Source organism: Rhinoraja longicauda, chromosome 6 (genome assembly GCF_053455715.1).
Source record: "Rhinoraja longicauda isolate Sanriku21f chromosome 6, sRhiLon1.1, whole genome shotgun sequence".
Classification (NCBI taxonomy): Eukaryota; Metazoa; Chordata; class Chondrichthyes; order Rajiformes; family Arhynchobatidae; genus Rhinoraja; species Rhinoraja longicauda.
The window spans coordinates 63,948,560-63,976,522 of record NC_135958.1 but is presented as its reverse complement, the minus strand read 5'-3'; the positions used below and the strand labels follow the sequence as shown (position 1 = coordinate 63,976,522).

The 27,963-nt window shown below is 42.3% G+C and overlaps 1 protein-coding gene across 5 annotated transcripts; it reads right to left on the bottom strand.

Moving 5' to 3' along the window:
- Positions 1 to 7: 7 nt before the first annotated feature.
- Positions 8 to 27,915, bottom strand: tsen54 (TSEN54 tRNA splicing endonuclease subunit). 5 transcript variants are annotated; one of them, XM_078401167.1, is made up of 12 exons: positions 27,574 to 27,915; positions 21,906 to 22,070; positions 20,733 to 20,796; positions 18,660 to 18,743; positions 16,722 to 16,820; positions 15,569 to 15,621; positions 13,100 to 13,207; positions 10,072 to 10,751; positions 8,659 to 8,729; positions 6,970 to 7,030; positions 5,264 to 5,380; positions 3,041 to 3,174 (listed from the first exon to the last, which is right to left on the bottom strand). In XM_078401167.1, exons 1-11 carry the CDS (start codon positions 27,630 to 27,632, stop codon positions 5,274 to 5,276), a joined length of 1,551 nt encoding a protein of 516 aa, XP_078257293.1. In that variant the 5' UTR covers positions 27,633 to 27,915; the 3' UTR covers positions 3,041 to 3,174; positions 5,264 to 5,273. The 5 variants fall into 5 exon arrangements, with proteins under 5 accessions (XP_078257292.1, XP_078257295.1, XP_078257294.1 ...); XM_078401166.1 differs by lacking the exon at positions 8,659 to 8,729 and having other exon boundaries at positions 8 to 3,174; positions 27,574 to 27,908; XM_078401169.1 differs by lacking the exons at positions 8,659 to 8,729; positions 27,574 to 27,915 and adding an exon at positions 26,572 to 26,651 and having other exon boundaries at positions 8 to 3,174.
- Positions 27,916 to 27,963: the final 48 nt, after the last annotated feature.

Genomic DNA, 27,963 nt, shown 5'->3' with positions numbered 1-27,963 from the left:
TTCGTGGAGACTAGAAAACGGGGCCAGCTGGAAGTGCATTGGATGGTCGGATGGCCACTATTATAATATAGAAACCCTGTAGCTTAACACAGTGAGATGATTACAGATGTAGAACACAAAAATGCTGGAAGAACTTTGCGGGTGAAACAGCATTTGTGGAGGCAAAAGGTGTATGTCAACATTTCAGGTGGAGACCCTGCCATAGGACTGAGAGGGAAGGGAAAAATGCCAATATTTAGAAGTCCTTAGAGGGGTGGGATAGAAACTTTTTGTGGTAGGTGTAACTCGATAAGGCCAGGGGATGATGAGCAGATGGAACCAAGTGGGGAAATGAAAGGGGATGTGAAACAAACAATGGGAGAAGGAACCTAGCTGGATAAGTGGGTCTGTGCGAGAAAAGAACACTGGGCATGTGGGCTACCTGAAATTGGGAGCATTCAATGTTTATACCAATAGTCTGCAATCTACACAGGCAAAATAAGAGATGTTCTGAGAAATACACTTCCTGGTGAATAGAGCTGTCCTGTGGCCAAAAACATTGGAAATAATTGTTATTCAAAAATCATTGCCCCATGCCTCTTCCTCTGACAATATCCAACCCCAGCTTCCTATGCCACCTCCCACTTGTGCACAGAATCTTCACATCAGACCTATCGTCAAGCTAGATTTGAATATTCAAGCTTCTGATTCTAAGGCAACAGTGCTCTCTACTGAGACAGCAGACATGACCAATGGAGTTCTGCTACACAAATATAACCTTATACTCTATAAAATACACCATTACTTGTTCAATTGAAAGCAAACTTCACATGCAGCTGGCTTCTGGATCTGCCGGTTCACTTGCACCATGGACAAATGTGGGTAAATAGGACTAACATAGAGGAAACAACTTGGTTGGCATGGATTAGGTCGGCTTTAGGGCTGGTTTCCCTACTTTATGACGATTATTCTAAGTTTGAGGAATTGCTGTTGGCCATGAAGAGCAGTATATAGATGCAAGTTCATTATTTTAACTGCAAGGAGCATTAAAACAACAGCAATTGCATATTTGAGAAGGGAACTATCACAGGGCCAATTTTTCCAACAATGCTGGGATTCTTTTTAAATGCTCAACCTCAGATCAAAGGTTCAATGTCGCAGAAGATGAACAATGAAAAGATATGTGGGGGAGAGCAGGTGGTACCAATGCTAGACTTTAAACTCATCACTGTGCTAATTGTATATATTGTTCCTAATAAATCATGTCGGAACAGATGTTAAGATTAAGGAACCTCATCCAAAATATTAATACCTCTTCACAGTAGCTTCATCACCTGCTGGGACACCAGCCATAAGACTGGTATATTAACTGCCACAACGATTGCTCTGTTAAATAGCCACTTTTGCCCAAATAATCCCACATGTGCACCTTTATAAGGACAGTGACAGCCGAAAGACGTGAATGCAAATTTGCTCGAGCTCTTTATTTGAAAATTTATATTTAAAAATTAATGTAATTAAAGTTGATCATTAGTTTTAACATTGCTTGTTTTATATTATATTTTTGCATTATCAAGACAAATGGAAAGTATAATAATTACAGCAGCTTTCTTACCGTTGCCTTTAATCCCCGCACAACAGATTTCAGTTTAGTGCAGGTTGCACAGTTCAGGTTTTTATAGATTTAAGAGTTGGATTTCAGTTAATAATATTAGTATGTACTTCAGAAATAGGCAAACCAATATTATTTTAATTCAAAGAATAATTTTACTTGGTCTTTGGAAATTGGTGGAACCTTACCCGCCTAAAACCAGATGGATCACCTAACCAAGACTGGATCAGCCACAAAGTTATTGAACAGCCAAACAAACTTGAAGGGCTATCCAACTTATAGTTCTGTTTCTTATGTTCTCAGTGATCCAACGTATTTCATTAAATATTAATGACTGTATTGTAGGAAAAAAATGTATATAAATGTCCTACAGCCAGCAAAAGCCAAATAGTTTATATGAGATTAGTTTAGGGAGAATGTGCAAACACACACAGACAGCACCCAAGGACAGGATCAAACCCAGGACTCGTTTCTGTGGGGCGGCCGCTCCACCAGCTGTGCCACCATGCTGCCCACAGCATCAATTAAATTCTTCAAAAAAATGCCATGACATTATTTGTATTTACCATTCATTTGGGTTTACGCCCCATCCAAAAGGTGGCACTTAATACTGTTACCTAAATTTTCTGCACAAAAATAGGAGTGGGATATGAACCCATTTTCTTTTCACTCAAAGGCAAACAGTTTTTACTGAGCCAAGCCAACGATAGACTGAATTTCAAGTGTTAATTCTGATGATGAGGAAGGCCATTCGATCTTAACAACATATCCCTCAATTTTATTTTAAGTCAAAGATTATCAGGCTGATGTCCTTAATATTGTAATGTCTAGTGATACATTGATTGCCATATACAAAAGTGCAATTAATGTATTGGAACGGAAAACCTGTATGCAAAGAAAATAGATACAAAGAGGATCGGTAAACCCAAAGCAAACTGATGTTCCATAGTGGCAAATCGGCCAAATCTAATGTGAATACTACTGTATGGAGCATACTGACGCTATTATAGAAATATTAAAAACTTTCATTTAAAACAAACCATTTTATTTTGGGATTTTTTTGTTTTCTCGCTAGGCAGCCAACTCCATAACTCAATTGGCTTTTTGTTGGTACAAATCAGAATTTTGATCAGGATAATTCTACACATTTTCCAGCAGTAAAAATGCAGAGAACTTGGGGTTTTTTTTAAAGCTAGTTTTCTTTGTTCAAACCAGGTTGTATTGAATGTGTATTCAAATTTTGAAAGCTCCTTTAAATATGCTCGCAACTTCAGCAACCTATCATGTTATGCAATTAGCCTAGCCCAACATATACTGCACATTGGCAGTCGATTAACAGCCGCCTGTGACAATTGGTTGTAACCAATGCCTCTCAACTCCAAAGTCACAAAAAAATTCCAAGAGTGTAGCGTTATAAAACAATCCAACAAAATCAAAGATAAGGATCGACGGGTAATTTGAATTGCTTGAAGGTATAGAAAGAGATATCTCCATTATCCACCACAGCAAACACGATAGGAACTTCACCGCTTTGAAAAGCTAGCTTCTTCATCGTGCGCAAGTCTGGCACTGGCCCATCAAAGCTGTGGACAGAACACGCCAAAGAATGAAACATTAGAAAGAAATTCCTGCATTTATTGTACATCTTTCAATAACTCAGAAGGCCCGAAAGAGCTTTAACCAACTGAGATACTCACTGTTATAATGTGAGAAACAAAGAAGTCAAATCTGCACAACAATTTCCCCACAAAACAGCAGCATGACAAAGATACATTGCTTGGACAATAGATATCAGCCAGGATAATTGCCATGCTATTCAAAAGAGTGCCACTGGACCTAACAGGAAGGTTAGTGACAATGCAGCAAGCACCTCTGTAAAACTGTGGGCATAAAATCAGGGCTGGTGGAGGTGCTGAGATTTTAAACAGAATCTTGAATCCATGATCTTTTGCTCCCTTCAGCTTGCACATAAGCAAACCAAATAATTTAATACTAAACAAGGATTCAAGCTAAAGACATACACAAAATGTTGGAGTAACTCAGCAGGTTGGACAGCATCTGTAGATAAGGAATAGGTGACGTTTCGGGTTGAGACCCTTCTGCAGACTGGAATCTCGACCCTTCTTCATTTGTCTCGACTTGAATCGTCACCTATTCCTTTTCTCCAGAGTTGAGTAACCCGCTAAGTTACTCCAGATTTTTGTGTCCGTCTTCGGTTTAAACCAGAATCTACAATTCCTCCCTACACAAGGATTTAAGCTTTATTAAATCATGGCAAAGGAAATTTCAATCATGATACAGTTGTAATGTTAAGAGAAAGTAGCAATTTGGATGGACTTGCCCTAGACCCAAAGGAACTCAATGTCCTTCCTACAATTGAACAGATGAGATAGATATTACAGGCAAAGGACATGAAAACTGAACTCCCTCCCTAATGGCATTGCGAGTATTCCCACAGCATAAGAACTGCAGCAGTTTGACAGAGCAGATCACCATCACCTTCTCAAGGGCAATTAAATGTTGGCTCGGTCTACGAACCCATCCATGGAATGAATTTAAAACTCCACATAAAAAGTGCCAAGCACACAATGGCCCAAATGGTATCCTCTTGTGCAATTATAAGGCAAAATAAAAAATAAATTATTTTTTTAACTAGTGTGACCAGAAGCAGAATTGCTGTCATAAATGTGTTTGGAGATTGATTTACTGTTGTTTGTGAGCAGCTAGGATGCAGAGACTTGAATCTTGAAGTACAAAATAAAGGTCCTAAATATTTTATGTTTGGGTTTCAACTTGCCCGTTCAAGTTAATGAGATATGGGCATGAGCAGTACTCAGGCCTCTGCTAGCAAGTCCCAAGGCACTACTTTAGCTGGCTGGTTGCAATCAAAAGGCTTGAACTGAAAAATAGTTCAAGTAATTTCAAATAATAAAAAATCAAATGAAAATATACAAACTACTTATTTTTTTATTGAAGGTCAATGACCTCATTCCAATGGATGGCTAGTGTGAAGCCAAGTTTCACGTCCATGTAGGCCTTCTCTTCAGAGAAGACCCATGCTCCACTGCTGGACACAGGGCAAGTCAAACTCATGTGGATCAATGCATGCAAGCAGAAGGCAGTCACAGATGCATGATGGGGTCACAGCTGGCAGTCCTTTACACACTCAGATGCAAGCACAATTTGCCCCTTAGAGAAGGATTTCAATCACTGAAAAGCTTGTAAATTTAATTAAATACTAACTGGCTGAACCATAAGGAGGAACGTGAAATATTGCTGAATAATGCTGACAGATAGTAGTGATTATGTCATTTTGCAAACTTGATAGCAGACATTAACATCTTAAAAACTCGTCATCACCTTTAATAATGGCTTAATCTATTTTGTGATCTGACATAAAGCTTTCTGTGGCCTGCATAATTCCACCATAAGAGTGCAGAAAGGAAAACTATTTACCTTTACAAGAAGCCCCTGCCAGATGGTTGCAGGATAAGAATAAAAATCCCACCTCCTAATTAGTTTCCAAAATAACTAGTTCATCTAATTAGACCTTTGTATTTGATGATGTTTAAACAAAAACTAACTTGCACTTATATGACACCATTGAAACGAAGAATTCCACAGTGCTTCATAATGGCGTATCCAAAAATCCAGCACAATGTTGTGTAGTACCTGCAAATACTCATTCTTGAAAAGGGTTTTCCGGGATTGGATTTGCGGAATTTTGCCACAGCATCAGCTTGGTACAGGTCAAATGAAATCCTGAAGCTTTGAGAGGCTTCCTGCAACCTGCGCAGCACAAATGTAAAACAAAACCTCACATTCAGCAATCATGAGAACAATATACATCTTTCAATTTTTAAACTATCTTTACTATCACTTTTGGCCACTTTAAGAAATAATTATACGCCAACTTGGGAAATACTTAAGGGTCTTATCTGGATGTATACAGTAATTTGGGCTGTAGAAACAGAAATGCATATGCTGATTTACCAAGAAAAACACAAAATGCTGGAGTAATTTAGCAGGTGAGGCAGCAGCTCTGGACAATATGGATTGATGACATTTTGAATTGGAATCCTTTTTCAGACTGAGGGTCCTGACCCAAAACATCATCTATCCATGTTCTCCAGAGATGCAGCTTGACTGAATTACACCAACACTTCATAGTCCTTTTGTGTAAACTACCATCTGCAGTTCCTTGTTTCTGCATCTTTGAAACCTGCCAGAGACCTGAAGGGGCAGTTTATTGGGAAACATTAGTACCCAAGTTTGTGTTAGGTTGTGTTTTATTTTTAAACCCCGAGAAGACCTCTTGCTTCTTGTGCCTGAAGGCATGACTGCAAGATATTGCTGAATGAGACTGATACAATTGCTCATTTGAGAAATTGCTCTATTGGCATGGACTCAATAGGCCGAATGACCTTCCTCCAGGCCATAATAAGTTTGCTTACTTCTTCTATCCCTTGTCCCTTAAGCTGAAAAGCCCAAGATTTGGATTAGTTCTCTACATTACCTCTAGTTAACCATCCTGTATAGCACAGTCCACCAACCGCCTCTTTTAATTGTCATAATATTCCCAGATACTTTATGGATAAAATGCCATCTGATTAATCCAAGATTTGAGTTATAGAAAGTGTTTTAAAACAGACGAGGGAGATAAAGAAGAGAATGGAATCAGGGTAGTAGCTCATTTCTGTAGCCTGATTACAGTTTGCTAAAGATGGAGAAATGGCTGAAATGCACAAAAAGATCGATAGTGGAACACAAAGCACAGGATAGATTTTGGGGCAAGAAGGGGGAATAGAAATTAGGGGGATAAAGATTATAGAGATCTTATAAAGATGAAATGTTAAACTTGAGGCTTTGAGGGACTGTTTAAAATGTTATCTTGGTTAAACATGTTTGGTGTGCGAAAGGATGCAAGTAGGAAAATAGTGGACAAACTAAAGTTTAGAGAAAAAGATGTGATGTCATCCTAAAAAAACCACTGCAATGATGACGCCACTAGATGTCAAACAGGTATGTGACATGGAGCAGATGATATGTTATAAAATGGAAACAGCAACCTTCATTGTGGGGACGATATGGAGCTGGATGTTCATCAACTGAACAAAATTACTAATTGCTTTGTTCAATTAAAGACATGGCTAGTTTGAAGAACATGAGTGTCTAGAACCATCAGTTTTTGGAAGATGGATGGATTGACTGGAGAATGCTCAGAGTGGTACACATTAGTGAAGGAACATGCTAATTAAGCAAGCTTTCACAACCATAAGCTTGGGTTTGTCTGCACTGGTATCAGAAATCACATCAACAAGCTGCAATAAATATCAAGAATCAAGGGAACATTGCTGTAATGTTCAGTAACAACTTACCACGGTATCTTATCCAAGATGTGTGCAGATTCCATGGTGCAAATGCGTTGCTGAATTTCCCCTGTGAAATAAGAAAATAATGGATGAAAAGAATTCTAGCATTTATATATTAGTTTTACACAATTCGCCAACGACACCACCGTTGTCGGATGAATTACAGATGACGATAAGAGTATAGGAGAGAGATCGAGAGACTGGCCGAATGGTGCCAGAACAACCTCGCTGTCAACATCAGTAAAACCAATGAACTGAATGGTGACTTGAAGAGGAAGGTCGGGGATACACAAATCTGTCTTCATCAACAGGATGGTGGTGGAGTGTCAAAATGTTCAAATTCCTGGGCATAAACATCTCTAAAGATCAGTTAGAGACCGACTTCGGGAGCTCCAATCGCAGGAACTTCGACCGCCCCGATGCAGGAGCTTCGATCGCCCCAACACGGGGGTTTAGATCGCTGGCTGCGGGAGCTTCGATTGCCCCGATGGATGGTTCAATTGCCCCGACCGTGGGAGAATAAAGAGGGAAGAAGATAGATTTTATTGCCTTCCATCAGTGAGGAATGTGGGGAATCCACAGAGGTGGATGTTTATGTTAACTTTTATGTAATTGTGCGTCTTGTTGCTTTTTTTTGGTATGGCTGTATGGTAAATTGAATATAACTGTACCTTAATTGGTACACGTGACAATAAAAGACCTTTAAAACCTTTAAAAGACAGCATACTACCAAATTTAGAACTATACTGCGCGCCTGGATACATGGTCAAATCTCCAACAGGGCATGAACCATGATCTGTCTGACGGGAGATGCAAGGTGGTGCCAAATGTGCCACGACTGATAACCATTTAAATCTATTAGCAAACAGGAATAACTTTCTGACTTGCTTCATGTTGATGGTTTCAACCAGTTGAAAATTGTTCTGGCACTCCTTAGTTATGTAATATGAGTCAGTTCCTTATGGCCATTTTGCTTAATGAGGCCAGATTTCATCCCAATTACAATAACTTTTATTGCTGTTTATTCAAATTGCCCAAAATGTTTTAAACATTAATCCTATGAATTTAAAAGAATGAACTATAAAAACAGAAATGTCTGTATATGCAACAGATGAGGCAGATCTCTGACAAAATAGAAAAAGACAGTGATTCTGGTTAATGAACTATTCATTAGAACTAAAATAAGTTAGAGAGGTTGCACATACTCAGAAAGTCCAGAGACAGGGAAATAGATGAGGGGGGTGGGGGGTAGAATAACAGGTCATCTCTTCCATCGAGCAAAATGGCAGGAGAGATAAAAAGATGAAAGGGTTGGTGGTGTAAAGCAAACGAAGTTAGTCATGGGCTGTAAAGGAAAGCAAAATGATTTAGAGGAGCACATAGCCGCAAGCATAAATATTACCAAACAGTGCAAAAAAGTAGGCGTAATGGGTATGATCCGAAACCAATAAATTGGCTGTTGACCATCCATCAATGAAGTGTTCCGAATAGAGTGTGCATTTAGAATAGAGAATGAGTGTCAGACAACAAAAAACTCAGGATAGCATTTATGGAGCCGCAAGTCGAGGCATTCAGCAAGCAGTCATCTTATCTACATTCAGTCTCACAGAACACTGCATTTGAGCACCTACTTCAGAATGCTAAATTAAAAGCGAAAGTAAATCAGAAAGATTACATAAAAGGGCAGGTATTCACCTCCATTGCTGGCACCATAAAAAAAGATGGCCATGCTGTGATGACCAGGTGAGGGTGCTTTTTATTGATTGCTAGATGGGAAGAAAAGGAAATTGGCAAAAATAGTCAAGGATAATCCACTGAATGTGGAGAATGGTGAAATGGTAAACACAAAGAGAACCCTGTCTATGGTTTAGGAAGAAAATGTAGGAAATAGGATGGTGACATTGAAGCCTCCATAAAATGCAGACATTCTCAAAACTATTTGGAAACTATTTCATTCTATTATGTCCGACAGGTATTGGGACTGACATTAATGATATATTAAGAGGGGCTGTAGCCAGTAGGTTTGTAGATTTGTTGTAAAAGCTCCAAGGAATAGTCTGTTCTTCTGTCATATCATTGCGTAACCCATCAACAAACTCATCCCAGCAAGAGTAAAAAGATGACCAAGTATCAAAAGTGCTGGAGTGACCCATCTCTAATTGTCCTTGAAGTAGATGGTGGTGAGCCAACTTTTTGAAATCCCTGTGCTGTGGGTTAGGGAATTCCAGGATTTTGACCCAGTGATTTCTCATCTCTTAAAAATATATTGCCTGTCCTTCATCATCACTGAATCTAAACTCTGGAACCCCCTACCCAGTACTCCCTACCCAGTTCACCAGAATTTGGGATGGGTGATAAATGTTGGTCTTGCCAACCACACGTGAATACTGCCATTTTATTTTTTTAAATATATATTTCCAATCAATGTTTTTGTGCAACTTGGAAAGAAACCTGCAAATGGTGTTGTTTCTATGCACTAACTGCCCTTTCCTTGGTAATAGAGGTGACAGGTTTGAGTGGTGCTGTCAAAGTAGCCCATGTGAGGGAATGCAGTGCATTTTACAGATTGGACACACTGCTTCTACTGTGCATTGGTGGTGGAGGGAGTTAAAGCTTAGAAAGGTGGGTGGGTATCAATCAAGCAGGCCGCTTTTTATTGGATGATGTGGAGCTTCTTAAGTTGTGGAGGTTCACTCATCCAAGCAAGTGCAGCATATTCTATCAGACTCATGACTAATGCCATATGGAAGGTGGAAAGGCTTTAAAACATTAGGTGGCAAGTTACTGAGTGCAGGAGACTCAGCCTCTGACCTTTCATAACAATTTAAGTGTTGGTTAAGTTGAGTTTCTGTTCAAGATGTTTGTGGAGGAGTCCTGGCAAACTTAAACCCAATGAATGTTACCCTCTTGTGCTGGTGATACCTGGCACTTGTTATGCACGAGTACCCTTCATCAGCCCATGTTTAAACATTGTTCAGGTCTTGCTACATTCAAGCATGCAGTGGTTCATTTGCCAAGTTATAATATTCTGCCAAGACAACTCTCTGTAGCGAAGCTTACTTCTGCAGACACAGCATCACTGAATGACCCAGCTTACCCAGTACTCACCTGGTGAACTGACTTGGCCTGGTTTTACAAGTGGTTCCACTTTGTCCTTCCACAGGTGGGCAGGCAACATCTTACTTCTGGCACTTTTCCACCTGAGCAGCTCCTTGTATTCCTTCCAGTTGGCACACTGTCTGACCCGCTTGTCCTTATTAATGTCAGTTTTGTGCCTTCTTTCTCTCTTCATTCTCTCTTTTTCTCTCTGCGATAACTTTTCACACCTCTGGTTTATTTTTTGCTGCCAAATTGTTTCATCAGAAGCTCGGCCAACTACGTTCGGCGGTAATAGGGATTGGTCGGGTTCCTTCATAATGGTCTGTGGACAGTCATGTGCGACATTGGGGAATATTATCTTCCCGAAGTCCCACCTGGGCTTCCCAGCAGATGTTACACTCTTGCATGGACCCCATGAGGAAGGTGCAATAGGTTTGAAGGACTCTTTCTGAGGCCAACCTGTTTGTTTCAGCTCAGCCTGTTGCCCACTCACATCGAAAGACTTAACATTGATGTCTTGCAATTCCTCCATTTTACTTTCTGGGGATGCAGGAGCTGGATTACTGATATCCATTTCTGGGTCTTTGCAAGTGGTATCCTGCTGCTGAAGTTCACACTGCTCCTGTGCCTCCTTACTACTTTGTCCTGGCTCCGGCTCTTCAGTTTGGTCAGGTTGGCTCTTCTTCGATCTAAGAGACAGAGTTTTATTTGTTTCAATAAGTTCCTCGATTGATCCAAAACAAGAGTATAGGACAAGCAAAATAGTTTAGCAAATATACCATGAATGAGGTCTCAAGAGACTAAACTTAAAATATTAGATCTCATACCATCTAAATGCAGCATTTGAATGGGGGGGGGGGGGGGGGGGGTGCGGACAGACTCTAGAGCTATGAAGTGAGTGTGGGTCTTTGTACACAACATCAATTTGGCTGACATGTGCTGTATCATCTGCAGCTTGGAGCACAGAAAATAGAAAAGAATTTGAAAGAGCATTTTCCTAAATAATAACGATCTTCGTTACTGAAAGACACCTTACAGACTCAACTTCATGCATGTGCGAGGATGGGTATGACTCTTATTATACATCCTTCATCCAACACGAGGGCAACACTTGACCTAGCCTTAAGAAAGTGGGAGGGAAAAGAGGATGGAGGTTTGGTGGAAAAGCCTTTTGGGACCCGCGACCCCTGTTCTATTAGGTTTAAGATAGCCATGGATAAGGACAGGGTGGGCAAGGCATCCCAAATTGGGGCAAGGCCAATGTAGAAGGATTTAGGCAAGAACTCGCTCAAGTTGATTGGAGCAGGTTGATTGAAGGAAAAAGAACATCCAGAAAGTGGTGGATCTTTAAAAGTGTGTTGACAAGAATCCAGGACATGCATGTTTCTGTTAGAGTGAAGGGCAACGAAGGTGGGTGTAAGGAAGCTTGGATGACGAGAGAAATTGAGGCTCTGGTTGAATAAAGAGGCAGCAAAGGGCAGGCATAGGTAGCTGGGATCAAGTGTATCCCTGGTGGAGTTTCGGGAAGGAGCATGCTAACAAAGGAAATCAGGACTGCAAAAAATGAGTCAGGAGATAGCTCTAGCAGATAATATTAAGAATAATCGCAAGTGATTTTGTGTACATTAAGGGAAAAAGAGTAATGAGTGAGAATGGGGCCCCTCAGGAATCAAAGTGGTCAACTCTGTGTGGAACCACAGGAGATGGGCAAGGTTTTAGCGAGTATTACTCCTGTAGTACTCCATTTTACCATGGAGAAAAACAAGAACTGGGGAACTTAGGGCAGTCAATGGAAACGTCTTAAGGACAGTCTGTATTACAGATGAGATGGTGCTGAAGGTCCTGATTTTGATTAGTTGAGCAAGTAAGCTGAGGAATGGTTAATGGAGTTTAATGGAAATGGTTGGAGCTGTTGCATTTTGGGAAGTCTAACAAGGCTAGGACCTGCACGGCGAATGGCAGGGCTCTGGGAAATGTTGTAAGGGAGTGGAATCTCGGAGTGCAGGTACATAGTTCATTGTAAGTGGCATCACAGGTAGATAGTATGGTCAAGAAGACTTTCCACACATTGGCCTACATCAGTCAGAGTACAGCATATAGATGTTACAGTTATGCTACAGTTTTACAAAACATTGGTGAGGCCACATTCAGAGTACTGTGGTCAGTTTTAGTCACCTTGCTGTAGGAAAGATGTTGTCAAACTGGAAAGGGTGCAGAGAGGATTTACGTAGATGTTACCAGGATTCAGGGGCCTGAGCTATAGGTAGAGGTTGAACAGGCTAGGACTTTATTCCTTGGAGCGCAGGAGAACGACGGATGATCTGATAGAGGTGTACAAGATTATGAGACGAATAGATTGGGTAAAAGACTCTGCACATTTACACTGAGTACGAGGAAATATTCCCAGAAATATTTACTTAGTCACAAAATAAGTTTTGGTTACTGAAAACCAGCATGAAACTTCTTTGAGCAAAACAAGAGTCAGTACTCAAAGAAAGTAAACGGGCAGAATTAAAACAGCAGATACAAAAGCTGGAATAACTCAGCAGGTCAGACAGCATCTCTGGAAAAAAGGAATAGGTAACGTTTTGGGTCGAGATCCTTCAGACTGAGGAAGGGTCTCAATCCGAAACGTCACCTACTCCTTTTCTCCAGAGATGCTGTCTGACCTTCTGAATTACTCCAGCTTTTGTGTCTATCTTTGGTTTAAACCAGCATCTGCACAGAATTAAAACAGCACTGGCTCCAAGTTAATGATCCTGCCCTAAGATTCACATATTTACTCTAGTTCCCACTGATATGTTACTTGCATTGTTCTCAGGAGAGGTTTATTTTTGAAGTTGGGGATGAAAAGGACAGAGCAGCAAGCTTTGATTTACAAACACACTGTGGCCGGCATGAACATGATATTGAATTCGTAAACTGGAACAAATCTTCCACAAATTAATCCTGGCATTGTCTGTGCCCAATTCACAAAATGCAAAAAAATGGTCTCCAATAACAATGTCGTTGTTAGAAGCAATGTTCCAATATTAACCTTGAATCTTCTTGGATGCTGCTTCGCTTCCTCTTGCGATTACGTTTTTCCCTGGTACTGCAATGAGGATCCATGTGTAGTTTTCGCTCATAAGAACTACAAATCGTACTAAACAAAAAGAGAACTTTAGTTTATACGGACCCTTGCACAAAATCAGGAAATTTTCGAATCAATACAACATTCAATGAACTATACCAACAACTGTAGTTCAGAAAAAACACATTCTCTTCTAAAACTATTGAATCATCTGTTTCAGTGACACTGGTCCGGACATCATGAGAACATCATAATATGGTGCCAAACAAAGGATTCAACATCTCATGTCAACAATTAAAGAATGCTCTGCGTTTCTGTTTTGTGCACTAAAAGCGTTAACTTTGCTGTCCACTCACATTTCCCCTTCAACCCTATTTCCATGTTTCTCCCTACTCACAATTGCACCTAGATTGGTGTCATAAATGAACTTGGAAATTTGACCTTTGGATCCATCAGCTAAATTATTGATATAGATTGTGAATAGGCAAGACCCAAGCACAGATCCCTGCAGTAACACACTATTTACACACAGCTATTTAATCTTAGAAGGACCCAATTATCACCCTTTGCTTTCTGGACGTTAACCAATTCTCAATCTATGCCAGTTCATTCATGCATATGGAATTGGTAGTAACGTTGTTGCCCTCCTGTCTGTGGAATTCTCTGCCTCAGAAGGCAGTGGAGGCCAATTCTCTGAATGCATTCAAGAGAGAGCTAGATAGAGCTCTTAATGATAGCAGAGTCAGGGGGTATGGGGAGAAGGCAGGAACAGGGTACTGATTGAGAATGATCTGCCATGATCACATTGAATGGTGGTGCTGGCTCGAAGGGCCGAATGGCCTACTCCTGCACCTATTGTTTATTGACCCTTATCCAGAACCTTCTGCAAATGTAAGTACACCATATCTACTGGTATTCCCTTACATATTCGAAGAACTCCTATAATCACACAATATTGCCTTTTCATTGATCCTCACTATATGACTGTATGATTAAGCCTAATTAAGTTTACAGATTATATGAAAATTGACCCCAAAGTTGAGAACAAAGGAACTTTTTGGCTATGAAAAGGAAACAATGACTAATCACCTGGGCAGAAAAGTGGCAAAGGCAATTCATTCCGAAGAATTGTGAGCTAATGCACGCGAGATAACCAAACATGTTAAAGGAATGTAATGCTGAGGCTCCATAAGGCACAGGTAAAGCCACATTTGGAATATTGTGAGCAATTTTGGGCACCATATCTGAGGAAGGATGTGCTGGCTCTGGAGAGGGTCCAGAGGTTTACAAGAATGATCCCAGGAATGAGTAGGTTATCCAATGATGAACGTTTGTTAGCACTGGGCCTGTACTTGCTAGAGTTTAGAAGAATAAGGAGGACCTCATTGAAACATACAGAATAATGAAATGCTTGGATAGAGTGGATGTGGAGAGGATGCTTCCACTAGTGGGAGAGTCTAGGACTGGAGGACATAGCCTCAGAATTAAAGGACGTTTTTTTACGAAGGAGATGAGGAGAAATTTCTTTAGTCAAAGGGTGATGAATCTGTGGGAGTATTTGCCACAGAAGGCTGTGGAGGCCAAGTCAATGGATATTTTTAAGGCAGAGATAGATTCTTGATTAGTACAGGTGTCAGAAGTTATGGGAAGAAGGCAGGAGAATGGGGTTAGGAGGGAGAGATAAATCAATCACGATTGAAGGGCAGAGTAGACTTGATGGGCAAAATGGCCTAATTCTACTATCGCTTATAACCCTATGACCACTTAAATTGTGGAATACTAAAAATTGTAGAGAGCAGAAAGATAAAGTGGCATACGTCATACTTTTCTTTATTACAAAGGTTCTGAATATAGAAATCATGTTACAATAGTATTAAATGATTACTCCAGTATTCAAATATATAGCATTATCGGACTATAGTCCTGTATACATATTATAGAAGGGACGCAAATGAGGAGATAAAGAGGATGGCTGATGAGCTTAGTCCCTGAATGGGGAAAAGGACATTTTTTAAGATGTTGTCAAGCTGTAAAAGCTTAATTGTAAGTAGACGTTGGCAAGACCGATGCTGTTTTCTTTAGAACAAGAGGAAGGATGGGCATGGTGCAGATTTTTGATTGATGTAAATAAGTTGCAAGAGGCCTGAGCAAGGAGATTTTACTTGTCAGAGATGTCACAGATTTAAGGTATTAGATGGTGGTGTTAGAGCAGAGGTATAGGAAAAAAATAGGAATCTGGAACTTACTGTCTAAACAGATCTCATTAAAAGCCCAACACAAAGCACAAATTGTCAGATTTAAAAAGAGAGTGACCAATTCATTATAATTTTTTTTACTTAATTTAATTTTCTCTGTTCTATTCCACAAAACGTTTGGGTGAGAGTCAAAAAGGGAACATGTGAGAAAGCAGAACAATAACAGAGAAACGTTTACCTGGGATCAAACCTCATGACAATATAACCCAGTCTTTTCAAATGGCTGTAAACCTTTAGAAACAAAGAAGAAAATTCATAGAAAATTGTAAAACACTAAATCCATCCAATGTTATGTGGAGTGGATTAAACATCAGAAACAATGAAGTACAGGGAATAGAAGTAAGAATTTTCAAATGAATTAAATGCAAGCAACTTTTAAATCCCTACATTTTTAAATCAAATTGCATGCAATGTTTCCAAGGCAGAGCCAGAGCCATACAACATGGAGACAGGCCATTCTTCCTATCAGATTTGCATCGATTAACACCCATTTATACAAATCCATATTATTTTTCCAACATTCACATTACCTGTCCCCAGATTTAGCCATCCACCTACATACTACTCACCTTCACATTTTGCAAACAACCTATTAAACTGCAAATTTATGAGATGTGATGGGAGAACAGAGAACCAAAAAGAAACCCAAAGGATCACGGGGAGAGCATGCAAACTCTGCAAAAACAGCACTGGTCAGAATAGAATGAATTTGAGCTATGAGGCAGCAACTCTACTTGCTATACTTCTGTGCTGCCCTCAAATACATTAATTTATTAATGTTTTATTTCTATAATAAAAGTAATTTCAGCCAAGAGGATTGTCTATAACTGCATATTTGAAAGATGTTTAAAAGACTCTGTGCATTTTCTCTATCCCCTTCATGATCTTGTATACCTCTATGAGATCACCTCTCATTCTCCAGTGCTGCAAGGAGTAAAGTATTATCCTGCTCAACCTCTCCCTTCACTCAGGCTCTCGGGTCCTGGGAACATCCTCGTGAATATTCTCTGCGTCCTTTCCAGCTTAACAATGTCTCATAAATAGGATGACCAAGACTAAATACAATACTCCAAATGTGGCCTCAGCAATGTTTTGCACAACTGTAACATAACATCATAACTTCTATACTCAATACTCTGACTAATGAGGCAAGTGTGCCAAAAGGCCTTCTTGACCACCATGAGAAAGCAAAGGTTGCCACCACAGTAAGTCAAGAGAAAAATCATTTCATGCTGCAGCTAGTTTGAACTTGCACTGATCGGCAGCACAACTTGCAATCAGATGTGCTTATAACTCGGAATTAATACTAGAATTTTGGTCACTTTCAGTACCTGATAATGATGCAATGGAATAGTTCTCGAAGTCAGTAAAACTTCATATGATTCTTGAATGGACAGTGGCTGATCTCTGTAATATAGCAGTATGGACCCCTGAAAGACAGGAAAACTATAAGTATTATAGTTAAAGGAAAGCAAGCAAAAGGTCTTATTGACAACACAACAGTCACTCTGCATCTGGTCAAGGAAGCAGCAGGATGACATAACATTCTTAGACGAATGATCAATTAGACTTAGGGCCATCACACAGAAAAAAGGTATGAATTTAAGCCAACGTAACTGGCTCCCAGTTAAAATGCTCCAGTAACATTTACCACTGCCTTTTTGTGGTTTGGAACATTAACCTGACCTTTTTGACCAGGCGAATGTGGGACAGATATTGGAAACTAATAGGTTCAAGTTCCAATTAAATCAAGGGAAAAAAACTTCAATTTTAAGGCCTGCATGAGCAGCAGTGACAGATTCCACACAAGCCAACCTGGTGTCAAATAGAGACCGAGATACAAGAGACTATGAAGTGAACACATTTTGTTTTGGTTTCCTTGTGGCCTGGATGGAGAACAATTTCAAATCCAGATTCTAAAAGGAGAAACAAAAGTCCTGTTTACCCTGCATCCTGTCCCAATAACAGCACACTGGTAACCACTTAAGTGGTTGCTTTGTGCACGAGATCGAAGTATCCCGTGCATGCAAGCTCTTGGGTGTTAACATTTCTGTTGCAGGGGTTTGGGTAGATTTCTCTCTGCATTGCTCCTGCCCGCTTGTCACAAGTGCAGAAATAGCAACACAACAATTCTTGCTGGCTTTTCTGAATGACTTCCCAGACGAACATTTGCATATTCCCACATTTAATGTAGCTGAAGCATAAAAACAGCAAAGACCAGCATGAAGTAAACGCTTTTGCACTGGGAGAACTATAAGAGACATACTTGTGCAAGGCAGACCTGGCACCATTGCACAGCCCTGTCTGGAGACTCACCAGCCAGTGTGGCATTTGACGAGACTCATAGGGCTAGACTCGTCACTGGAGAGAGGGACTCTTCCCATGTACGCAACTGGCAAGAAGGATCTTAGTGGCATCGTAGTATCTTAATCCTACTGTGCAGACCGACAAGTGTAGGCAATTCAACTTTACAAATAGCTTTGTAAATTACTTTTGTTCTTTACTCTACTCTACACTCTCCAATAGGGTAAGCAAAATGTATGTAAATAAAGAGTGTACAGCCCATATAATAGAAACTCCATTTGAGTTTCACACTGTTTAAAGCTTGGAATTTCTCAAACATAGCCTCAAGGCATGTCAAACACAGAGACCAACTAGAGCAAGGTGAAAATCAAGCTCTCAACCTTCAATTCTTGGCATAACCAATTACATACAATGGGCTTTGTGAAATAACATTTTCTCCACACCCACACTTGCACACATACTCAAATGGCTCAAGAGGAAAGGTTGCTTTAGAAAGGGACCTAGAGAAACAATCTATAAGAAAATAACTGCAGATGCTGGTACAAATCGATTTATTCACAAAATGCTGGAGTAACTCAGCAGGTCAGGCAGCATCTCGGGAGAGAAGGAATGGGTGACGTTTCGGGTCGAGACCCTTCTTCAGACTGAAGAAGGGTCTCGACCCGAAACGTCACCCATTCCTTCTCTCCCGAGATCCTGCCTGACCTGCTGAGTTACTCCAGCATTTTGTGAATAAATAGAGAAACAATCTGTTGCTGAGAAACTTCAACCCTTGCCAGTTCTACCTCTTTGGACTTTGCATCCAAGCCTATTTGTTACTCAATTAAAACACACCACCTTTACCGAGATCTATCAAAGAATACTAACTAATGTTCTGCATTATAGGCAGACAAGTAACTTTAAATGTGAACTTCAAATGTTCTAGTACAGCATATCTGGTGCTTCTTACAACTGCCTATACTCACACACTCAAGAAGATACAGTGCTTCCTCTGGATATAGCAGTTGTTTTCCTTGTTCCACATGTCCCATGGTGTGCCAGAATTTCCCCTGCGTAGAATTAAGGAAATAGGTGGAGGGATGAAGGAGAAACATAGCAGAGAAATCAGGCAGTTATTCTCAACACTAATGATATATCAATAAAATAAACTCACATGTCAAAGTTCTTTACAACAACTGTCTATTGTCTATAACTTCATTACATTTTTAAAAAAATCAATCAAACATTTAATGTTAAAAAAATCCTACAAACAGGCAAGAGGCAAAGTCCAGAAGCCTATTTTGTGAAGTGGTTTGAGAGGAAAATATTGACCAGTACTTTAGAAACAAAAATCACCTGCTCATTAATTAGATTTGTGGAATGAAGAGGGCAAAAGGAACCTTGGCTGAACTTTCCTTCAAAACTACTGCACCTGGCCACTGTAATGTCAGCAGTTTAATATGTGGAGAAGGGACAAACTTAGAAGCATGCTACCCACCGACACTCGCGCAATTTAGCAAGCTGGGATGTTTATGGAAGAATGCCTCCTAATGGCCTCTTCATAATTTACTTTCTTTGTGTCATTGGCAAATTTAGCAACCACTCCTTTTGTTAAAATTCAAATAATTTCTATAAATATGAATAGTTAAGCATCCAGCACTGATCCTTGTGGCATACCACTCATTTCATCATGACAAGCAGAAAATACCTATTAATGCCGACTCGCCACTGTTTGTGATCACCCAATCTTTTATCCTCACCTATGCATTACCTCACACACTATGTGGTTTTATTTTCAACTATACCATTTGATGCGATACCTTATCAAATGCTTTCTAAAATTAGAAACTCTGCTACTGGGGCTGAGTTTTGGCAATGCAAGAAAACTACAAATACTGGAAATCTGAAACAAAAACAGGAAATGCTATACTCAGCAAGTCAGTCAGCATCTCTTCAGAGAAGTAGGGCTAACATTTCAAAGTCTTTGACTGGAAACATTAATTCAATTTTTCTATGCAATTCCCTGACCAGCTCAGTCTTTAGCATTTTCTGTTTTTTTTGTAACTTTCCATCTTTCTTTGCAAGTTCTTTTTAAATAGCCTATATATTTATTTTCATTACCTTTGGTTAAAATAAAACATCAATTGAAAATGAATACAAACTCATTAAATGCTGGTTGTACATTCAATTGCACTCCCTCATACTTTAGGATAAGATTGGATGATTGATGGAAAGTATGCTTTCCCCAAAAATTAGTTAGCAATGTTACCAATGTGGTTAAAACGAAAGTTTAAAAACTCTGCCATAGAAATTCAATTGCGTAGCACTGTTCTCGTCATTCCCCGTTCCACATTTGAAAACTATTATTTTGTGCAATTAAATCAAGTTGCCATTTTTGGGTCACTTCCTGTCAGTCTGGAAACTTGACTGGGCAATTCCTGGTACAAGTCAGACATGCCTCAATGCCAAAAAGTCCTAGTGTTGTCAATTTTCCCTATGCGGTACCTCTTTTAGAGCACAGTGGGAGAACTTGGACCACACTTTCTCCAGGCGAACGTCAGGTACACATTGCCTCACATGGCCTTTTCCTGAACAGAGCTGGATGAGAACACCTTCCAAGTCACTTCTTGATTTCCACTATAGGCAGTGCCCCACTGGCACTGCACCGACTTCCCCTCTTCCCTTTTGACCTCACAAATCGTTTCCAGTCACTACCTAATGAATAATATCCTCACCCCAATTTGATGGAACCACAGCCAATCCTGTGATCTCACACGATGAAAGCTTCAGTCCCCATTGGTCACTGATTGCTGGTTTCCAATACTGCCAGCAGTTTCTAACCCAGTTTCCAGTTCCCTGATCCATATGTTCCTGTCTCCAATGTCCCCATATTCATCACAGTACAGGGCCAACCAGGTCTATGACCACCAATCCTTGAATCACAGCCTCAAAAAACACCCGAGCAGCATATTTTCAGTTCCAAAATGGAGTTAGGGGCCCTTTTGCTGCATCGTCTGGCACCCCCTTAGATAAGAGCATTCTGCTTCAGCTAAACTCACTGCGTTGGACTTCAGCTCTACGATGCCTTCCTGGGGTTTCCATTGTGCTTTTACCAGGCTCCCTCTACACAAAATGAAGAGAACAATTTTATGCAGCTGCTTTCCACAAAGCAAACCAATACATTCAGCAAGAATATGTTGGCTCAATTTTTCTTTTTAAAAGAGGCTATTATTAACCACGATTTATTTAAGAATCCTGTAATCTACATATCAGACTATACGGAGCTCTCAAATGTTACCGAATGTACAGGTGTCAGAGGTTATGGGGAGAAGGCAGGAGAATGGAGAGATAGATCAGCCATGATTGAATTGGCGGAGTACACTTTTATGGGCAGAATGGCCTAATTCTGCTCCTATCACATGACATGACCAGGATTATTAATTGGTTCCAAGTATAGGTATCAAATCATGCAACTAAAACTACTAAATCAGCATAATAATTTGGAACAATTCTGGAGAAGCATTAGGCAGGAGACCTAGTTGGTATCTAACCCAGGCTGGTTCTACCCTGGTGTAGAGTGCAATTTTGTACCTAAATGTACTATACCTGCCCTTTAAGGCATTTGATGGGTGAGACATTTTTGAGAGGTAATTTAAATCTGCAACTAATTTATACTCTCTAACTCGAATATGTATAAAAATATTGTTAACTATGGAGTAGTCAGAGAGTGGTGAAGGTGTGGAATTCTCTGCCTCAGAAGGCAGTGGAGGCCAGTTCGTTGGATGCTTTCAAGAGAGAGCTGGATAGAGCTCTTAAGGATAGCAGAATGAGGGGGTATTGGGAGAAGGCAGGAACGGGGTACTGATTGAGAGTGATCAGCCATGATCGCATTGAATGGCGGTGCTGGCTCGAACGGCTGAATGGCCTACTCCTGCACCTATTGTCTATTGAGTCTTATCCCATGCTAATGAATCCTCACAGGAGTTGGACACAAATAATTAGCCAACTACACTTAGCAGAGGTCCAGATTCTAGGCTGAACAGATACCCTCGCCACATTTGCAAGGGGCAAAAGCACCAAGCTCCCAGTGAAAAGAAGCCCCTCCAACTGGCCCTTTCCCAAGATGGATGTCAGGTACGATAGATCAGCCAAGTGCAATCTTTGATTATTGATAACTACACATATTCTCTTGTGAACTCCGGTATTTCTGATTAATAAGCAGCAGGACTTACAGTCGCTCCACTCGCTCTTTAGACAGTAGCAGCCACTGTTCCTCACGACACAACCGCAGCCTTTCTGCTTGCTCTTCAGAGTCATCTGGGATGAAGTCCTTTTGACCATGGGTCCGCTGGGGAATCTTGTGATCCCGGGATCGTCCTAAAAATAACTCTTCAGTGCTTTAGGAGGAACATTTAAAAAAAAGCAGACCTTAGCACACATTTGGTTTCGTACCTATTCACAAAATGCTGGAGTAACTCAGCAGGTCAGGCAGCATCTCAGGAGAGAAGGAATGGGTGACGTTTCGGGTCGAGACCCTTCTTCAGACTGATGTCAGGGGGGCGGGACAAAGGAAGGATATAGGTGGACATAGGAAGATAGAGGGAGATCTGGGAAGGGGGAGGGGAAGAGAGGGACAGAGGAACTATCTAAAGTTGGAGAAGTCGATGTTCATACCACTGGGTTGCAAGCTGCCCAGGCGAAATATGAGGTGCTGTTCCTCCAATTTCCGGTGGGCCTCACTATGGCACTGGAGGAGGCCCATGACAGAAAAGTCAGACTGGGAATGGAAGGGGGAGTTGAAGTGCTGGGCCACCGGGAGATCAGATTGGTTAACGCGGACCGAGCGCAGGTGTTGAGCGAAGTGATCGCCGAGCCTGCGTTTGGTTTCGCCGATGTAAATAAGTTGATATCTGGAGCAGCGGATGCAATAGATGGTTTCGTACCTATTTGATTCTGTTGGTGCCATCTGCAGACATGTTTCAATTGTTCTCCATGTAACTGATGACCAGAGGACAAGGAAAAAGCTCCTTCAGCTGACTAAGTCTAAGGCAACTATGAAGCACACATTTACACCAACCCCACACTAATTTAGTTTAGTTTAGAGATACAGTGCGGAAACAGGCCCTTCGGCCCATCGAGTCTGCACCGACAACTAATGTTATTTTATTCTCTCCATATTCCCATCAATTTCTTTCTCTCCGCACAGGATGTATAGGGACAGGTGGTATCTATTGCTTTTGGTATCTATTGGCAATTGCTATCTCCTTTTGGTATCTATTGGCAATTGCTTCGTCATATATGCAGAACAATTAGGGGCCAGTGTGTAGGAGCCATTTACGCTTAATTTAGTTACTGTCGTTGTATTATGGCTATGTTTAATATTTCTAGCCATTTCTGTCTTTTTTGCATGCTTGTGGGTGTAATTTGATACGTAATGGGGAGTGTCCACATGGGAGGAGGCTAGCGTAGCGACAGAGATTGTGCGTCAGTTTAGTCTCGGAGGATGGAGAGAATAGTTTTTTACCACTCACGTCTGCCACACTCGCGCCAGCTACACTCACAAGGACCACACGTTAACGACTACGCGATTTTTACTGTATTGTTTGAAGAAGAAACAGTTGATAAGAATGAAAAGTTATGAATTACTCTTTGATTTGTGCTACTTTAATAAAGACCAATTAATCAAGAAACAGCGTTTGGAAGATTTGTTTTTTGTTATCTCAGAGTGCGGTGTGTGCGTAAGCTATACCCCCATTCCATCCCCGAGAAGTCATGGCTATCGAAGTTGGACTTTGAGAAGGTATAGAAACTGCCATTAAAGTTGGGATAGTGTTAGTTATGTTAAAGTCCACGCTCAGACACTGTAAAATAAAGACACACCTAGACCAGTGTTTGTTTTAAGTGTGAGTGCTTTACCATGGTGGGAGAGGGCTGCGGAGTCAAGCAGACAGCATCTGCTTAGCGCCTCAGCGGAGCCTCTCAAAGATACAAAGGTGTAGCGTGCCTTTTATACATAATCATTTACAGTACCAGTACATTTCTATTGCAGCTCAGCAGTTCTCCCACTGCGCCATATAAGGAGTTGTTATTCAGTTTTTCGTACTTTTTTGTTCCTTAATCTTAACCGCACAAAAGCAGATGTGGAATAATCGACAGACCCAGAAGCTGTAAGATGGCTAACTCCAAAGGCACGTGAGCAGGGTGGCGTCTTTGGTATTTTTACATTGCTTAAAGCGAGGCAGACCTTGGAGGTCAGAAGGACCTCGGGGGTATTCTTCCTCAGTTAGTGTTAGGAGATACAATCCCTGACCCTATACCTCCTCCCTCGACTCTGTCCAAGGAGCCCGACTGTCATTTCAGGTTAGGCAGAGGTTCACATGTACCTCCTTCAAGCTCATATCATATCATATCATATATATACAGCCGGAAACAGGCCTTTTCGGCCCTCCAAGTCCGTGCCGCCCAGTGATCCCCGTACATTAACACTATCCTACACCCACTAGGGACAATTTTTACATTTACCCAGCCAATTAACCTGCATACCTGTACGTCTTTGGAGTGTGGGAGGAAACCGAAGATCTCGGAGAAAACCCACGCAGGTCACGGGGAGAACGTACAAACTCCTTACAGTGCTTACAGGCAGCACGGTGGCGCAGCGGTAGAGTTGCTGCTTTACAGCGAATGCAGCGCCGGAGACTCAGGTTCGATCCTGACTACGGGTGCTGCACTGTAAGGAGTTTGTACGTTCTCCCCGTGACCTGCGTGGGTTTTCTCCGAGATCTTCGGTTTCCTCCCACACTCCAAAGACGTACAGGTATGTAGGTTAATTGGCTGGGTAAATGTTTTAAAAAAATTGTCCCTAGTGGGTGTAGGATAGTGTTAATGTACGGGGATCGCTGGGTGGCGCGGACTTGGTGGGCCGAAAAGGCCTGTTTCCGCGCTTTATATATATGATATGATATGATAGTGCAGCACTGTATCCGTTGTTTAAGAGGTGGACTTTTATATATCAGCGAGACCAAACGTAGACTGGGCGATCGTTTCACTGAGTCCTGAAATTACCTGATTTCCCGGTTGCTAAACACTTTAATTCTCCTTCCCATTCCCACACTGACCTTTCTGTCCTCAGTCTCCTCCTTTGTCAGAGTGAGGCTAAATGCAAATTGGAGGAACAGCATCTCATATTTCACAGGCCCCGATGGTGTGACGGGCAGAGTGCTGAGGGAATGTGCAGACCAATTATCTGAGGTCTTCACAAAAATCTTCAACCTGTCCCTTTTAAAATCCACCATCCCTCCCTGCCTGAAGTCCGCCACAATCATCCCACTGCCGAAAAAGTCTGTCATCAGCGGTCTTAACGACTACCGTCCGGTAGCACTCACACCGGTCATCACAAAGTGCTTCGAGAGACTGGTCCTGCAGCACATCAAAGCCAGCCTCCCACCCACCTTCGACCCACACCAGTTTGCCTACAGAGCAAATAGGTCTACAGGGGATGCCATCGACACTGCTCTTCACACTGCACTGACCCACCTTGAACACCAGGGGAGCTATGTGAGGATGCTCTTCCTCGACTTCAGCTCTGCCTTTAACACGGTCATCCCGATCAGACTGGTCACCAAACTTTCCGACCTTGGATTTTCCCAAACCATCTGCCAATGGATCAATGACTTCCTGACCAACCGCCCCCAGACCGTCAAAATAGGCCCTCACCTCTCCTCCACCATTACACTGAGCACCGGCTCACCACAGGGCTGTGTGTTGAGCCCCATCCTTTACTCCCTCTACACTCACGACTGCGCCCCCACCCATCCCACCAACACCATCATCAAGTTCGCGGATGACACGACTGTGGTTGGACTCATCTCAGAAGGAGATGAGACAGCCTATAGGGATGAAATCCAAAGGCTGGCAGCATGGTGTTCAGTGAACAATCTGGTCCTGAACTCCTCCAAAACAAAGGAACTTATAATTGACTTTAGAAAAACCAGTGTAGATTACGACCCACTCTACATCAATGGGGTCTGTGTGGAAAGGGTACCAGCTTTCAGGTTCCTGGGTACGCACATCGCAGAGGATCTTACCTGGTCTACCAACACCATCACCACAGTAAAGAAGGCACAGCAGAGACTCCACTTCCTGAGGATCCTCAGGAAAACCAACCTGCAGGAGAAGCTCATGTTGTCCTTCTATCGCTGCTCCATCGAGAGTGTGCTGGCATACTGTATAACCACATGGTATGCCAGCTGCTCAGAAAAGGACAGGAAGGCCCTTCAGAGGGTCATCACGACGGCCCAGAAGATCATCGGCTGCTCACTGCCCTCCCTGGAGCACCTGTTCAGCCTACGCTGCCTCAGTAGAGCAGGCAAAATAATAAAAGATCCATCCCACCCCGGCCACCGTCTGTTTGTTCATCTGCCCTCTGGTCGACGTTTCAGGTCGATCAAATCCCGAACAAACAGACTTAAGAACAGTTTTTACCCCAGGGCCATACGAGAACTGAACACTACCTTTGCACTAGGCAACACCGTTAAAAAATCTTGTACTTAATATAATTGTATTTAATTGTATTTATGTATTTATTTGTTTTTGCATTTATTGCATATATGTTTGTACGCACCTTCAGGATTGGCTATTTTTTAATTTCGTTGTACTCGTTGCAATGACAATAAATGATTATTATTATTATTATTATTATTATTACTTGACCAGCTTACAGCCCAGTGGTACCAATCTTGATTTCTCTAACTTCAAGTAACCATTGCATTCCCTCTCCCTCTATCCCTCCCCAACCCAAGTCGCAGCAGTTTCTCGTTTTCACCCTACAAACATCTAACAATGGCCTGTTTCCTTTATCATCGTTACTTTTTTCCATATCTTTCATTCGTTGTTCTTTACCTCTCTACATCATCGTCTATATCTCCCGTTTCCCTTGACTAGTCTGAAGAAGGGTCTCGACCTGAAACGTTACCTATTCCTTCTTTCCAGAGATGCTGCCTGGCCCGATGAGTTACCCCAGCTTTTTGTGCCTCTACCTGTACGATTAAGACAATGGACTTTATTTGGTCCTTAATTCCTGACAATTTTAGACAGCAATCTAACTACTTTGGAGTCCGGGGGGGGGGGGGGAATAGTTTGTTGGGGTCCGGGGGAAGGGGGGTAGTTTGGTGGGGTCCGGGGGTAGTTTGTTGGGTCCGAGGGAAGGGGGGTAGTTTGGTGGGGACCGGGGGAGTAGTTTGTTGTGGTCTGGGGAGAGTTCTTGATGCGATTACTCTTCCCAGCCTCTCGCCATCTGGTCTTGTCTCGTTGATACTACACCAACCGCCGCTGTTGGGCTTTAAACATGCATGCAGTTGCAGATTACAAATTTAGTGCTTGTAAGAACAGTTTAAAAGATTTACTATCAGCAACGGATTTTATATGCGGTGGCAAAGGATTCCAAACAGGGGTGATTCTGGGGTACAGCGAGTAGCAAAGCACCCACACTGAATGGCTGCATCCTCCCTCACCAGGGGGGCTCTTCAACAGCCTCACCTGTGCCCGACCCTCAGCCGCTCTCCACCGCTGGGCAGTGACTGTCCCGCCGTGAGCCCCACTGCCCACAGCCCAGCGGCTGCCTGGGTCCCACTGTAACGGGAGCCCAGTCAGGGCTTGCAGCCGGAGCCTGGCACCACTCTGCCCCCAGCCTCCCCCCTCCCACCCTCCGTGTCGTCCGGTCCCACGGCCGGGCCTCCACCCCCCACTCCCCCCCACACGCCCCGAGGGCCTCATCCCTCCCTCCCGTGCCCAGCCTTCAGGCCCCCTCCCTCGCCCCGCATCCCCAGGCCTCGCCCCCCTGGGCCCTCTGCTCTGGCGCGGGTCTCCCGCACCCCCAGGCCTCCCTCCCTCCCCGGGCCTCACCTCAACGTGCGCCCAGCCGGGCTCCACACGCTGCGGACCTGTTCCCCGCTCGCCTCCATCAACGCGACAGGATGTCGGATCACCCTCCCTCCTCCTCCAGACCTTCCGCGGCCTCCCTCGTGTCCGCTCAATATTTCTTCCGGGCTCCGTCCGTCCCGCGTAATTGGCGCCGGGACGCGGCCTCACTGTGGACCCGCCTGTGTCCACCACCCTTCATGGATCAGGATGTTCCACCAGCTCCTAATGCCCAAAGATACTAGAGGTACTCCAGAGATATCTTTGCTAATGCCCCAGTGTCTCATTATACAACTTCTGGTGTAGGAAGGAACTGCAGATGCTGGTTTAAACCGAAGATAGTCACTCAGTGGGTCAGGCAGCATCTCTGGAGGG